At 36.7% G+C, this 16,336-nt stretch overlaps 1 protein-coding gene across 2 annotated transcripts; it reads left to right on the top strand.

The window, feature by feature from the left end:
- Positions 1-198: 198 nt before the first annotated feature.
- LOC311080235 (circularly permutated Ras protein 1) lies at positions 199-14,725 on the top strand. 2 transcript variants are annotated; one of them, XM_084110021.1, is made up of 20 exons: positions 199-421; positions 1,269-1,393; positions 1,813-1,905; positions 3,271-3,363; positions 3,601-3,687; positions 3,773-3,870; positions 3,973-4,173; positions 4,262-4,312; positions 4,392-4,481; positions 5,383-5,534; positions 8,314-8,395; positions 8,722-8,843; positions 9,009-9,093; positions 10,877-10,983; positions 11,128-11,237; positions 11,410-11,521; positions 12,423-12,563; positions 12,648-12,741; positions 14,073-14,123; positions 14,309-14,725. In XM_084110021.1, exons 2-20 carry the CDS (start codon positions 1,312-1,314, stop codon positions 14,402-14,404), a joined length of 1,947 nt encoding a protein of 648 aa, XP_083966147.1. In that variant the 5' UTR covers positions 199-421; positions 1,269-1,311; the 3' UTR covers positions 14,405-14,725. The 2 variants fall into 2 exon arrangements, with proteins under 2 accessions (XP_083966147.1, XP_083966148.1); XM_084110022.1 differs by having other exon boundaries at positions 284-421; positions 1,310-1,393.
- The last annotated feature ends 1,611 nt before the right edge of the window (positions 14,726-16,336 follow it).

Raw genomic sequence — 16,336 nt, 5'->3', positions numbered from 1 at the left:
AAATATACACGTCAACGGAAGGAACTTGACAATCCAGTATTGAGCCTTGAGCGATAGGCTATAGCCTATTTATAGTCTGACGTAAGTGTGATGATGTTCTATGAACCGAGTGAATTATGAAAGCAGAATTACACTGCACTGCTGTTAATGTTTAAGTACTGAATGTCCTTTATAGCCTAATGTAAGTCTGACATCCGAGCCAAAGTCCATGTTAGGTGAAGGAGGTTAGTTGGGCGTCTTCTTTCTTTCTTTCGTTTCTTTTATGTTTTTTTCTAGTCTTGTACCCACAGTTTCCTGTCTTCCTGTATCTTCACGCAAAGTCAAACGTGCACAGTATGTGAAGAGCAGGACCGTAATGTTGCTGGCTTTCTATGCAAGCTGAATGACAGTCAGACACTTCATTTTGAATTGCCGTAACCAGGTAGATACTTTTTAAACACTATACCTAGTATAGTTTATCTGAGATTGAAGCCCTCGCGATTAGTAGATGAGGCTATATCTATCATGCTGCTGTATATTACCATGGGTGTTTGTGTCAGAGTATATGACCTGCTATTTTCAATAACTCACTCTTTTGGACATTTTTGTACATCTTATAGGGCTATAATGTGAGACATGGGTTGGTTTCTGTAAACTCTTGCTAGAAACGTCAAGGAAAGAACAGACAAAAGAAAGGAGACGGTGATAGATAAAAGTATCACCACATACTCGCTTTCCTTAAAGGGATAGTTCATCCAAAAATAAAAATTATATCATGGACCCAATTAACTTCCATATATGGAGAGAGAAAAAAATTACTATGGAAGTCAATGGGGTCCATCAACTGTTTGGTTACCGGCATTCTTCAAAATATATTATTTTGAAGAAAGAAATTTAAACAGTTTTAGAAGAACTTGAGGGTGAGTAAATGATGACAGAATTTTCATTTTTGGCTGAACTGTCCCTTTAAATGATAAATTATGTCATTTTCTAGATAATTTTACAAGGGAGGCACACTGTGCCACAGTGTTTAGCATAGGTGTAACTGTCTCCAGCAACTGAGATCAAATGGCTGTAAGTGAACCATATGAGCAGGAAATGAAAGTCTTCGAAAATAACTAGAGTCTTGCCTTTAAACTACATAGAAACACATTATCTGACATTTTTCTGTGTGCACAACATGACCAATGGAATGCTGAAGTTGTTGTTTGTGTTGGTGTAATGGATTCTATTTTAACTTGACTGTGAAGAATAGAACTTGACGCAAACTTATAATTTCTTCTTGGCAGCAATTGCAATTGGGTGGCAATTCCTTTTCTGTCACCCACAGAGATGGAGTTTGCTTGCAGTCATGTTGTGTGTAACTGGAGGTCTGAGAGTTTAACAGAAGATGAAGCTAAAATCTCAAATCAAGGTTAGTCGTATGCTGTGTATGTGATGTAAACATTTATTATTAGAGCTCAGATCATTCTGAGGAGACATATATAGAGAATTACTGAAAGAAAAAATGTATCAAGGGAGAGCTGTCTTGCTTTCTCTAGCTATGTTTTTTTTATGTTGCATTCAATGTCAGGTTAGGGCAGGTTGTCACATGTGCTTATGTATTTGTTGGTTTAATATTATTGCATGTAGCAATAATTTTAAATATTGCTATTTTGTCAGTTGTTTTGTGCTTGATAATTGTTTTACTGAAGCAACAGTAAATAGTGTCTAATAATAGGCATGGTCCAATTGTGACAACTTGCCCCATATAGTGTATTGGGGTACTATTATATTTTATTGCACACATAGTCAGTCAGTAATCTGTCCCACATGATTGCTCATGTTTTGTAGGGTCTACGTCCACTCTTCCCTGTGGTCTGTCCAGAGCGCATTCTGTCTCAGATCATCCTTACGACAACCGTGTAACCTTCATTCCGAAACCAGGTGAGTAAATGACACATTGTTTTTCACTTTTGCATTGCTTTATGAAGACTGTTCCTAATGAGTGAAGAAGAGGCTTGTATTATCTCTGTATTTGTGAGCCTTCTTGAAATGAGGAATGAGTTTTCTTTTTTTAAAGGTAGGGCAGGCAATTTTGGAGAGGCTAGCAATAGCAAGTTAGCTTTGAAAGTACGAGATCCCACCCTCCCTTCAGAGCGTCTCCAAAGCCACGCCTCCTTCAAAACACATGAACGCGCACAGCAGTGTCTGCAAAGCGTCACAAGAAACGGCGTTAAACTAACTCATGTCTCAAAGCACACAAAATTGCAATAATATTGAACATAAACAACTTACAGAGATCTAGTTGTACCACCTGACTGCTGCAGATTCATTTCTGCGTTGATAGTGTTGACAGAAATGCATAAAGCTCTGGGTAGAACGTTCACAGTGTTGACAGGCAGGTAGAACCGAATGCAATGAATGGACGAACATTTTTTGGTACTTAGACTTTTGCAGAAGATATATGTACATGTTTTAATATTTAGACCACTAATATTAATGATTGCTATCAGGCTGTGAAGAGTTTCAACCAGTATAACAAAACAAAAAAATCTTTAAAAAATTGCCTACCCTACCCTTAATGTTTTAATGTTACTAGTTCTGATAAAGAACAGCAGAATTTACTTATTTTTTTAAATTAACTTTATTTGATTTACTTTAAGTCAAGTCACCTTTATTTATATAGTGCTTTATACAATGCAGAATGTTTCAAAGCAGCTTTACAGTGATTAACAGGAAAATAATGATTCAATGATGCAAACAGAATTCAATTCTACTGTAAAGCAGCTCTTAAAAGACACCACTCTTTCAGTTCAAAAGAAGGTGAAAGTTATCTTGCAAAGAAATTGTTCATTGGAAAAAAAAAAACGTCACATCCTTTTTGTGGGTGTTAAAAACTGATGATAGGAACATTCTCAAGTGCATGTTGATAAGTGCGTGCTAAACAAATCCCTGCTGTTATATATATATATTCATACATACAGTAAAAATAGTGATATATTATTATAATTTAAAATAACTTATTAATTAATTTATTTCTGTGATCAAAGCTGAATTTTCAGCATCATTACTTCAGTCTTCAGTGTCACATGATCCTTCAGAAATCATTCTAATATGCTAATTTGCTGCTAAAGAAACATTTCTGATTATTATCAATGTTGAAAACATTGTTGCTGCTCTGTGATTAAAAATAATAATAATTCTTTCATTTAATGACTGAATTTGACATTTTGACAAACGCCCAAACATTTGAACAGCTTTTATTTGTCTACGAAACTATATTATTTTTTATAATAAACTTTTTTTAAGCTCCATCGTTGGTTCCACCACCTGTACCGCCCCGTAACATGCAGCAGAGAAAGAGTCTATCTAGCTCTCTTCCACCACCGTTACCACCAAGAGGTGAGAACACATTCACACTCCCTTTATTCCACGAACATGCACAGAAAATGTTCTTTTTAATAAACAGGGTCAGTGAGTTCTCTATCTCTCTCTATCTCTATCTATCTATCTCTCTCTCTCTCTCTCTCTCTCTCTCTCTCTCTCTCTCTCTCTCTCTCTCTCTCTCTCTCTCTCTCTCTCTCTCTCTCTCTCTCTATCTCTATCTCTATCTCTATCTCTATCTCTCTTTTCTCTCAGGTCTGGAGAATAATGAAGAGACTCAACTGAAAGCTAATGTAAACGTAGTGTCACTAAAAGTAGGAAGCCTTGTGGACATTACTAAAGGTGTGCTACTCTGCTAAACTTATTTTCTGAAAGTATAAAAATCCAAAATTTTCAATTCAAACCAGCTCACTTTCTGTCTCCGCAGCTTCTGCTATACAGAGCAGCCAGAAACCACTGCATTGTGGGAAATGCAATGCCATCATGTCCTCTGCAAGCAGCCCAGAGACACACCAAACAACAATAGTAAGTTATACCAAGGGGTGCAAAACCCATTTGTGCATCTGATATTAGTGTTGAAATAACATTTTCTTTTGTTAAAAGTGATCCCTGTGTCTTTTTTTCTAGATGTGGAGCTGTGAGTTTTGCAGGAAGGAGAACGTTTATTCGCTGGCGGCACTGAAGGCGGGACGGTTTCCCTTGCGCTCTCCTCCAGGCAGGGATATACTTTACATGGACGACAACGAGGACGTGGAGTATGAGAATCTAGACGACATGCTCATTGTGCTGTGCGTGGACATTTCCGGAAGTATGAGTGTCACTTCTGAGGTGCCTGTCTTCTTTCATTACAGACGGCCAGGGCTTAACACCCTTTTTTTTAATTATTATGTTTACATTAAATGTATTTTTCTCTTAGATCTCTCCAGGTAACAGCATGCGATCACCCACATATATTTCACGACTGCAGGTGAGAGGTGACTTCTGAAGTTTTGCTTATATAAACAGGCACAAAACATGTGAAGTTACTCCCATTTTTTTGGGTCCAGGGAGTCCAAGAAGCTCTTCAGATGGTGCTGTCCACCCTGCAGAAAACCTCACCTCACCGGAGACTGGCACTGGTGACTTTTAACAATGAGGTAAAGACACTTATAACAGGAGACATGTCAAAATGTCACTGAAGTGCGAGTGCTTTTGAGGAGGACCTAGTCATTAGATGTGCCAGGTTTTCCAGATTAATGTCATCAAGAACTTTGAAAGGCTTTTTTAAAACTACATTTTCACAGATCTGACCTCTATTTTTTCTGTTCACTCGTTTACAAAAACCACCACATCATTATTGATAGGAAACAAAGTCTCAGATTTTAAATTCTGTCCATTTTATTATGAAATTCAAAGAAATCATACCATTTTAGCACTCTTTAAAGGGATAGTTCACCCAAAAATGAAATATTAGCCCATGATTTAATCACCCTGAAGCCATCCTATGTGTACATGACATTCAGACGAATGCAATCAGAGTTATATTAAAAAATGTCCTATATATATTATATTTAGGATGGGTTAGTGACTAAACAACTATGTTTGTTTATTCTACATGTTCGTCACATGGTATCTTCCTGTCTAAGTGGGCTATTCTTTGTCAGAATAAGCAGCTCTGTGGTCCAGAGTTTATACCAGTAGACAAAATTTTGGCAACACATGCTGACCAGGCTGAATGTAACACCCTGTGAAAGAATCACAGACATCAGGAAGAACTTCACACTCTACTTCTGAAGCCAAAACTCAACATGCCTTTAAAGCAACTGAGATTACAAGATGTGATGACTGTGCACTTCCTCTTCTTGTTTTAGTTTTGACGAGCTTCTGGTTGTGGGCACCAGAATTCACTATTAAGAAGCAAGAGAAACAACTAATATTAAAACTGAAAAGAAATTTTTAGAAAATTAGCTGAAAAGCATAGTACCGGAATAGCTCTCACTGTGCTTTATTTACTGTCATGTGAACAGATTTCAGGACGGTTGTGCGTGTGGTTTTCAGGTAACGGTGTATGGTGACGGGACAAGGGTTCCTCTCACTCTGAGAGACTGGGCGCTGGTGGACTATGACTATCTGAAGAAGGAGGGAGAGAACTACAGCACACCTCACTGCATTGCAGAGACTATCCAGCCTCTCACCCAGAAAATCAAAGAGTGAGTGGAACGCTCTCCGCCTGTTATTGTTTGTATGTCTGTCAAAGGTCACGCCACCTTGTCTGTATCTCATCAGAAAGAGCCTCTGAGTATTTGTATGTGTTTGGGCGGATGTTTTATATGTTTGTCACAGAGTTTCTTTCTGCTGGTCTATCTGATTTTGTGTTTTGTGCTTGTCAGATCATTCTGTCAGATATGATTTTACACCGTCGGAATTGTACAAAGTTCCACAGTTTTATGAAATAACTATAACATTTTTTTAAATGTTAGGGATAATTTTTAATGCACAACGTGAAAGTAAAAAAACACTTGACACGAAGCGGTTGCCTCCGTGGAGTTTTAACGCGCACATATCCAATCAGAATTAAGTATTCAGTTCCTCAGGGGCTTAAATTTGAAAAATGGGCACCAATCACAATCCCCCGGTTTCACAGACGAGGCTTTAAGTCTAGTCCCAGACTAAAATGTTGAGCTTTTTTTTAGCTGTTTTAACTGAAAGCAACTTGCACTGACGCATCTTAAAATATGTCAGTGCCATTGTTTTGTCTAAAGATTCACACAAGTAATGTTTTCTTTTCCAAGGCATGTTTATAAAAGCTACTTAAATGTCCTAATTGAACCAAGGCCTAATCCTGGCTTAATCTAAGCCCTGTCTGTGAAACCAGGCATATAATTACTATATATATATATATAGGCAGGGCTTGACATTAACACCCGCCCACCCTCCAAATGCGGGTGGATTTCAGTAGTGGTGTGTAACGCAGTCACTCCTATTAGCCACCTTTTATATATAATATATACATACATTTTGTCAAAAGTGTTGTCAAAAATATAGATTTTTCAATACATATCGATACTGAAGTATCTAAAAACGCTTCCAATACTGAATTTCCTGCAGAATAGATACACAATACCAAGTGTTCTCATCTCCTCGCTGCTTATTGCCCTTAAAACACAAAATAATGTTAAAATGCCCGTCTTGGTAAGTATTCACGTAAACACAGTCAGTAATGTTTTAAGTGAACGTCAACAGTTGAGAAAGAAAACGCATGTGTGACAGTATAATGGATCTGTGCATCAGGTCTTAAAGTGACAGCAGCCTAATATACCTGCTGCCAAATTATGAGATAATATAAAAAATATCTATAGGGCGGTTTTTCCCCATTGTATCGATGCGAAAATTGTGGCCAGTGAAAATGCTGAGTGGTTAGTAACGTTGGAAATCCATTAGCCACAGTGACTGGTGAGCAAAAAAGTCAATGTCAAGCCCTGTATATACAGGCCATTTACGTCACCTTTTTGCCGCGAACTTCACATACTTTTGAAAATCCAGCGTTTAGTTGATCCTGATAAGCGCTCATTGTCACATGAGTCGGCTTTCCTCTTTTTTGAGGGGGTTTGGCTTCACAGCGATTTTTGTTTCCAGGTGGATCGTTAAAGAACTGTTGTATTTCTATACCGCTGTAACCAATAAATCATTCTCAGACATATCCATAATCTGTTGCAATTAAATATTGCCCTTACCTGTTAGATTAAGGATGTAGGATGTCGATTCAGGGTCATCGGCGGTGTCTCTAACCAGTTCAATCACAAATGCACTGGGCGTTTGCCAGTATTAATATTCCATTACCAAAATCATGAAATATTTATAGGGAAGAATTACTCTGAGACTTGTTTAACAAGTTTTACGAATCACCACAACATGATTTCATGTTATTTAAAAAGATTCAGAATAATACAAAGACAAAAATTCCTGGAAAAATTAACCCTAACTTTTGGGCCGCCTTCCAATTATGGGCTGTCATTGTAAATTCAACCAATTCTCAACCAACTCCTGAAGTGTTTCTCATTTTGCGTCCCGTATGCCAGAGATGGTCTCATTATTGGGAGATATAAGGGTCCGTGGCTCTAACATTGGAGAAACCGAAACAGCCAACCGATAACATTACAGCCTTCATGTCATTTAATTTCGTTGTGCGACAGTCAACTGTTTGTGGATACCATAGAAATTAATGAGAAGTGTTGTAAACTGAATCATACCTGTCGTGCAATTGTCAATGATTTCTCTTATAAAACAGCATTTTTTCGGATACAAAGTCTAAAAATAGACCAATCCAAAACTACTTTTTGAGAGCAAACATGTTGAAGATTAGCCGATGGGCTGTCGATTTATTGAATAATAAGCCATTTTCAAATCAAACCTAAATAGTAATATTTAACACAAAAAATTAATAAAATGGCAAAATGTATTTACCTTTTTTTTTTTTTTTTATAATAAGCCGTTTTCCCCCAAAAGCGGTTTATTCAGTGTAGTGAAGAAACATCTCCATTGACATCCATTAAAAAACGGCCTCTGGTCTCCTTCCCTGCGTATCACATTCAAACTGTAAAATCAATACTCGTAAAAGACATCATAGACATTCATTCTTTTAGCTTTTTCACCTTTGTTAAAAAACTGAAAACAGACCGTGGCTAATATAGTTTTCAACTGATTTATGAATAAGACCAGGAAATTACCACTCCACTTCACATTGTCCAGTGAGATTTGAGATTTGTGCCACATCATGATTGGTTGGTGTATTATACATGCCAAACGGGCTTTGGTGAATTATGTAGTATATTTTTAAATATATGTGGATTTTTTATTAAATCGAGAGAGCCATATATGATTTGCGGTCGCTTTAATAAACAGACTGTGTGGTCAGTTATGAATATGAAATAACTGTCTAACAGTTGTCAGCTTGATTAATTAATTTTGCTTTCTTCTTCTTCTCCCCAGACTCAGAGAACATGGAGCCACAGCTCTGGGACCTGCTGCCCTCATCTCTGTTGCAATGGCATCCCAGTTCGCAGGATCAAAGGTCTGTATTCATAATTGCATGCTATGACAACCTGCTTTGTTATGTTAAATATGTAATGATAAAACTACTATTCATTGAGTTTGCGCCGAAAGATCATCACCGCTAACGACCCTCATCGCTTGCACTTTAATCTGTATTGAACTGGATGTAACAACCAGACCACGGTCCGCCATTTAAATACCGCTGATAAAGAGTGTACTTACTCTACTTTACTCGAGAAGTCAATTCAAATTCAATAGTCCCTACTAGGACCGTACATGCTTTTGTACACAGCATAAAACAACACTGCTCCAGTCTTGTAGTTTCACATATGTTTTCTTTTTCAGGTTATAATTTGCACAGACGGGCAGGCCAACATAGGACTAGGCCACTTAGAAGAGTCTTCCCGTTGCTCCGACCCCTCACCTTATTTCTACAACCAGTTAGCCCATTATGCTGCTGAAAAGGGGTGAGCGACTCCAAAGCACAAATATCTTTCTGAAGATCATGTTAGTTTTAACATATAATGTCTATAGATGAAAATACACAATGAAATAGATGAAAGAACTAACATCATGTCAAGTGTTATGATGGCTATTAAGTCATGCATGTCTGTTGTTGTGGGTATTTATAGTGTGATAGTGTCCGTGATGACCTTTGAAGGAGAGGACTGTCGTTTGGCAGAGGTTGGGAGGCTGGCTGACCACACAGGAGGCAGAGTGAGTTACTGATACTGCTCATCTGCAGTCCACCTTCATTCTGTTGAGCAGTCTGGGCCATGTTGCAGATATCAGATTAGATGGTAAAGAAAGAAGACTGATTTGGAGTAATATAGAGGCCCTGTTTACACCTGGTATTAAGATCGGATCACAAGTGGACGACGTTAAATACAGGTGTAAACGGGGTCAAAATCGTTTTGAGTTTTTCCACTTTCGACCACTTCCAGAGATAGTCGAAAAACACATTACACCGGATTGCTTTCACAGTGTAAACACTCATGTGGTCGAATGTGTTCAAACATCCACAAAAGACCGTCTACTCTCCGCCTACTGGCCTAGTGCGTAAACATTATGGGAAGAGCTCTAGCCAGACAGGATTTAAACTTTGTCGGCTGGAGACCCAAGTTTGATATGAAGAAGAAAAATGTACCTAGCACAATGTTCTCTCACCATTCCTGATTTCTAACACACACTCGCTGCGTTCTGCTGATCTTGCGGCTGTCAGAGCAGAAACTAAAGCTGATGCTCTCTGTGTGTTTTTCCGCCGTCTCCAGTTGCGTAAATATTTAATATGTAAAAAAGTGAGCTTATTTTGTCCATTAGATTGAAAGATCTGAAAAAGCCCAAACATTTACCCGGCCATAGACCCTCCCCTCGAAGAAATCAGGACAGAAGTGGGTTGAAAGTGGACAAAAGAGTCGGATTAAAACACCAGATGTAAACAAGAATGTGTCTCCCTCGTCCACTTGTGATCCGATCAACCAAAACACATCTTAATACCAGCTGTAAACAGGACCTTAGAGGTACACAAGGATTCCAGCAACAATTCATTTCCCCTCAGGGGGTCGTCTTTCACTAATTTTGTTACATTTCACAAACTTGTTGCTCATTGTAAACTATGCGAGAAATACTCATATTGTCTGTTTGACCCCTTCACTCTAAATATTCTGCTAACAGCACTAAACCTGTTATTACCTGAACCTTGTCTATAAAACCCTCTGTAAAGGTTAACCTGTTTTTAAAGGGTTAAAGCAACATGTTGCTTAAAGCCTTTTTCAGAGAAACTGATACTTATCACCAGACACCCACACGCGCAAGGGAGAACGATTTTGGGCTCAGTATTTCCCCTTCAGCTCTATATAAATGTGAAAATGAGTTTTGTGCTTTTGTGCTAATAGGAAACTGGTGCATACATTTGCAAAATTGAAGTCACTTTAGTGACATCCATCTCTATACTGTGCACTACTTAAAGGTCGCAACCGTTTAATATTAGTTTGTGAAAGTGAAAGTGAAGAACTTTCTATTCATCAATGAATGTATTCATTGAATGTATTAGTTTCTGTATAAAATTAATGTATAAAATTATTTAAAATTTCTTAAAATTAAGCAGCACAGCTACTTTCAACATATTACATATTATGATAATCAGAAATGATTCTTGGGCACATCAAATCATCTTATTAGAATGATTTCTGAAGGATCATGTGACATTGAAGACTGGAGTAATGCTGCTGAAAATTCAGCTTTGATATCACAGGAATAAATTACATTTGACAACATATTCATATAGAAAACCGTTATTTTAAATTGCAAAAATATTTCACAATATTACTGATTTTACTGTGTTTTTGAACAAATAAATGCAGCATTGGTGAGCAGAAGAGACTTTTTTTTTTAAATCACACCTCAAAGTTTTGAAAAGAAATATCTGCAATATGACATACCAAGCAATTAAAGATCAGTCAGAAAAATGACATCATGTTTATTTTTACCCACTTCCCAGATTAATATTGTAAATATTGGTACAGTCGCCACAGAGATTCAGAGCGCTATAGCTGACAATGTCCTAGCAACTAGCGTCATGGCAACACTGCTGGCACCGGATGGCATGTAAGTATCCGGTAGTAACACTCACAAACACATGCAAACACACACACACACACACACACACACACACACACACACACACACACACACACACACACACATACATTATACCTCTATCTCTCTATTTTTCTCCTTTGATTGATGCAGGTACTTCCCCTATGAGGAGGATAATCATCGGTTAGTAAGAGAGATTGGCAATGTGACAGACGGTGTTGAGATCACTTTCCAGTTTGCAGTCAGACCGGAAAAAGTTGAAAGTAAGAACAAAATATGCAGTGCAATCAAAAGAAAACATTTGAGAAAAGTTTTTTTTTTTTTACTTTGTACTCACCCACATGTCGTTCCAGATCTATTTATTGGTATTTTTTCAGTGAAACACAAAAGTAGATTTAAAAATAAATAAATTGTGAACTATCTCTTGTCTTTTAGTTTTCCAGCAACGGGACCGGGTCCCTTTTCAGCTGCAGCTGAGCTTCAAGACTCGGGAATTGCAGAAAGTGATGAGAGTCATCACTCAACAGAAACGGGTCACCACCAGCAGGTAAAGCACTCAAAATACTGCACAATAACAGCAAACACACTCCCAATCCACAGCTCATGTCACACTCACTTTATAGTCTTGACATAAACTACATGGTGATTTATCCACAGTTGTTTCACATGCAAAATATCTGCAAAAAATATCATTGTGGACATAGAAAGACAGTTGAAAGAAGTCTCTTCTGCTCACCAAGGTTGCGTTTATTGGTTGAAAAATACAATAAAAACAGTAATATTGTGAAATATTGTTACAATTGAAAATAACTGTTCTGTTATAATAATATTTTAAAAATACGTTTTTTTTAAATATAATGTTGAAGACAGTTTTTGCTGCTTAATATTTTTGTGGAAACGATGGTACGTTACCATTCAAAGATTTGGGGTAAGTAAGATTTTAAATTCAGTAAAGACTCATTAAATTGTTTAAAAGTGACAGTAAAGACATTTATAATATTACAAAAGATTTCTATTTCAAAATTATATTCATCAAAGAATCCTGAAAACAAAAAAATGAATCCGCAAAAACATTTCAACGTTGATAATAATAAGAAACATTATTAATAATTTAGCACCAATAATAATTGATGATAACTGAGCAGCAAATCAGCATATTAGAATGATTTCTGAAGGATCATGTGACACCAAAGACTGGAGGAATGATGCTGAAAATTCAATTTTAGATTATATTAAGTTTTTTAAGTTGTAATAATATTTCACAATATTATTACTGTATTTTTATCAGATAAATGCAGCCTTGGTGAGCAAAATAGACTTCTTTTATAAACAATAACATCTTATTATAAACAAAAATAAGTCTCATCATTCCAAACTTTTGAGTATATAGTAGTGTATATATATCCCAACCTCCCTTTCTTCACCTCTGTCTCTTTCTGTGTGTGTAGTTGGGTGTGGGCGGGCAGTTTAAATATGTCCGTGTTGGGCGTTCACTGCGCCCAGCTGTGTGCCAGGCTGACGATGGAGGGCCGAGTCCAGGAAGCACAGAGACAACTCCGAGCTCAGCAGGACCTTCTCAAAGACATCAGGTACAGCAAACCTCTCCAGATCGCGCTCTGGTGCATCATACGTGTGGGAAATGACATGTGTGTCTGTCTCTGTTCATCTCACAGTCAACAGAAGCCAAGCCCTAAAGAAGAGAGCATCTATGGGAACTGGATCAGTACCATGAGTATGATCTGTGAAGACATCAACACTGTCAAACAGGTCTGAATACACCCTCAATCAGTACAGTAGAAATTAGTTCATAAATAAATTATTTTGGGTGTCCCTCGGTTTTGGGGTCACGGTTCGATACGAGTTCGGTATTTTCATTTATTTTGATCAGACAGTTGTGCAAATAACAGTTTGTTCCAACGAGCGGCGTTTAGTCCCTGAGGTAGTTGGTCCAGTACAGCCTCCTGTAGTGTAGTTAACAGAAAGCACTTGCATAGCTCATATTGTTTTTGTAGGGCTGATAAAATTTTTTTATTTGGTCACAGTCAGCTACATCACTTGTGTTATAAAGGTACAGAATAAATAGAATAATGAAAAATAAGACTTGTGCAGAGATTTAGTTTCTGCCTAGCTCCGGCGTAGCCTACGCTGTCATTTTCATGCATATTTCATCACTGGACTGTAGTAGTGACACAAATCAGCACAATGTCAAATGATTTTGTCTCATTATAACAGTGGAAACAACTTAAAATACTCCATTATTAATGGTCACACAGATAAGAGTAAGTGACCGAGGGAGCGAGTCTACTTCATATGTACACTTCAGGCACCTATATGTCCCACAATGCAGTACGATTGTGACGTCCCACAGATCTCATCTAATCACCACCACAACAGACAACTCTATGATTATTTAAAACAACCCACACACACCTATATACATTTGGATGCTGCATTAAACAAATTCTTAAAGGGCAAAAAATGTAAATAATAAATCAACTCCACAGCTGATTCCAAGTGATCAAGGGCTTAGGACGTTCCAATTCAGCCCGCTGCAGTTTCCGCCAGTAGTGGGCACTCGTGCAATGTAAGCAATGACGTACATCCGAGTGAATGAGATGGAGGGAAGTTAGCGAGTGAAGGGCATGACAATTTTGGACTGGAACGCAGCCTAGTTTTGGGTTGGTGCATAGATCGTCTCTTCTTCTTCTGCTCTTTTTCCTGTTATGGCGGTTAGCAAACAGCGTTGCATTGCCACACGCGCCCCCTTCTGGACTGGAGTTTGGATCGCCTGTGACTGACTGTATTCATCCTCTGACTATATGCACCGGAACGAATGCATGTACCGTTACACCCCTCATTGTCATTATCTAGCATTGTCATTGTTTACTTAAAGGCAGCATACCACAGTCAGGGCACACACTCATGTAGACACACTCTCACATGCTTCTAGATATGTGTCAGTGATTGTACTGAACGTTATGTTTTGAAATTAGCTCAGTCACAAAAGGGCCCTCACAACTTCAGCATTATAAGTGAATCATTGTGACTAAATGATATAAAGTCCTTGTGTTAAAACATGACACTTTTACTCTAAACAGAACAAAACAGAAACTGCCGCTCACCCAGCACCTCGAACATCTTCCACTGCAGTGAGTAAAAGATCTCTCACGCTTTATATATTCAAAATATGATTTAAAGCTGGATGCAAGTGGAAACTGTTATACATAAAATGAACATGAAGTCATGCTTCGATAACATGGATCATCACTCACGTGTGTTAAATGTGTATACGCATGCATAAACTGTCACTCAGAAGAATTGTTTTCTCCTTCAGAGCATCTCAGACGCGGCGGCCAATGTGGTCTACCAAATGAAGAGGGCGAAGAGCGTGAGTGGAAAGGCCAAGAGAGTTGCCTTGCTGGAGAACTGAGCTCAGATGTCACCAAGACTCATGATCTAGTGATATAGGCTGCTGTATCAATCAAAAACTATGGACAATATTGCTTGGAAAATACGCAATGTATAATATATACAAACTATGTGCTATCAAGTCAAACTTCTTTCTATGCCATCGCTGCTGTTTGGCAACACCTGCCAGTATTTACCTTTGGCTGGTCTGTGGATTTCAGACATGTTTGTGTTAGCAGCTATAGCGCAAATATGTCAGATTACCAACAAGAATACTAGGGACTGTACTAATAAATATATGAAATATATCTATAATGAAATAAAACATTTGATATAAATCACAGACTGATTCCTCTTATTCTTCTTACAGCCAATGTTATTTTAGTATCATTGAGATACTAATATAGTTTTTTTTTTTTTTTTATGTTTTGAATCCGTATTTATTTTCATATTTTCAATTTTAGTTAAAGTTTTAGTAATTTTGTCATTTTCAATCTTTTTTTTTTTAAATGTCTATATAGTTCATTTTTATTTTAGTTTTAGTTTCAGATATTTTAGGACATCAAGTTACGTCAAGACATGTTGCCTTGGCAAATAGCTAATTTTTTTTTGTTGTATTTTTTTGCTTATTATTATGAACATGAGATTTTATTTTATTTTATATTTACTAATACATCAGCTTGTTTTACTAAATTATGGCCACGTTGTAATAATTATTTGTTTGTTGTATTTAATTTAAAACGAGGGAACCAATTATATGAAGGACTAAAAATGACAGAACGAAAAATAAATAAATAAATAAATAAAAGTAGAAATAAATAAATAAATGCAGAAATAATAGTGAAAATAAATACATTTTGGTAATATAAATGGCTATTTCTGTATTTTTACATGTATTTATTTATTTATTTATGCATTTTTATATGTATTTATTTATGTATTTATACATTTATTTATATATTTATGTATTTATATATGTATTTATTTATACATTTATTTATTCCTATACATTTATTTATTTCTGTATTTCTACATTTATTTATTTCTGTATTTCCACATTTCTACATTTATTTATTTCTGTATTTCCACATTTCTACATTTATTTTTCCCTGCGCATGTATGCCTATGAAGGACTAAAAATGACAGAACGAAAAATAAATAAATAAATAAAAGTAGAAATAAATAAATAAATGCAGAAATAATAGTGAAAATAAATACATTTTGGTAATATAAATGGCTATTTCTGTATTTTTACATGTATTTATTTATTTATTTATGCATTTCTATATGTATTTATTTATGTATTTATACATTTATTTATATATTTATGTATTTATATATTTATTTATTTATATATGTATTTATTTATACATTTATTTATTCCTACATTTATTTATTTCTGTATTTCCACATTTCTACATTTATTTATTTCTGTATTTCCACATTTCTATTTATTTTTCCCTGCGCATGTATGCTAATTGACCAATGGCTAAGCCACGCCCCCTCCACTCACTCTGACAAACAGTCAACGTTCAGTAACAGGCGCTTTGGCAGCAGCTGTCACAGTAGGAGCAGTGTTAATTTCGTTAACGAAAACTATGACGAAAAATGTTCGTTGACGACCTTTTTTCCCCTGACTAAGACAAGACGATGAGAGACGACACCCACGTCATTAAACGATAACTGTGACTATATCAACACATGCAATATCGTTGACGAAAAAGACGAGACTGAAATGCGTTTAAACATTTTTAAACTTAACCAAAACCACTTGTTTGTGTCAAATAAAGGAGACGACAACACATTGACTGTTTTTTACGAGCGTTCATGCTTACGGTTGCCAGATTTTAATAATTAAATCCCCAGACAGAGCTTTTCTGTTAAAAGAACACGTTTTCTACCCGGTCTTTTCAATAGTATCTGGCAACCATGCGCGCGCGCTCTCTACACTGCT

The sequence above is a fragment of the Abramis brama genome (genome assembly GCF_963993115.1).
Source record: "Abramis brama genome assembly, chromosome: 3".
NCBI lineage: Eukaryota > Metazoa > Chordata > Actinopteri > Cypriniformes > Leuciscidae > Abramis > Abramis brama.
The sequence above is the reverse complement of the archived record's forward strand: the minus strand, read 5'-3'. Positions and strand labels throughout refer to the sequence as shown.

Coding starts and splice junctions, on each gene's coding strand:
- LOC311080235 (XM_084110021.1), top strand. CDS start 1,312: ATGGAGTTTGCTTGCAGTCATGTTGTGTGTAACTGGAGGTCTGAGAGT. Junction 1,906..3,270: donor AACCTTCATTCCGAAACCAG/GTGAGTAAATGA, acceptor ACTTTTTTTAAG/CTCCATCGTTGGTTCCACCA. Junction 4,482..5,382: donor TGGTGACTTTTAACAATGAG/GTAAAGACACTT, acceptor TGTGGTTTTCAG/GTAACGGTGTATGGTGACGG.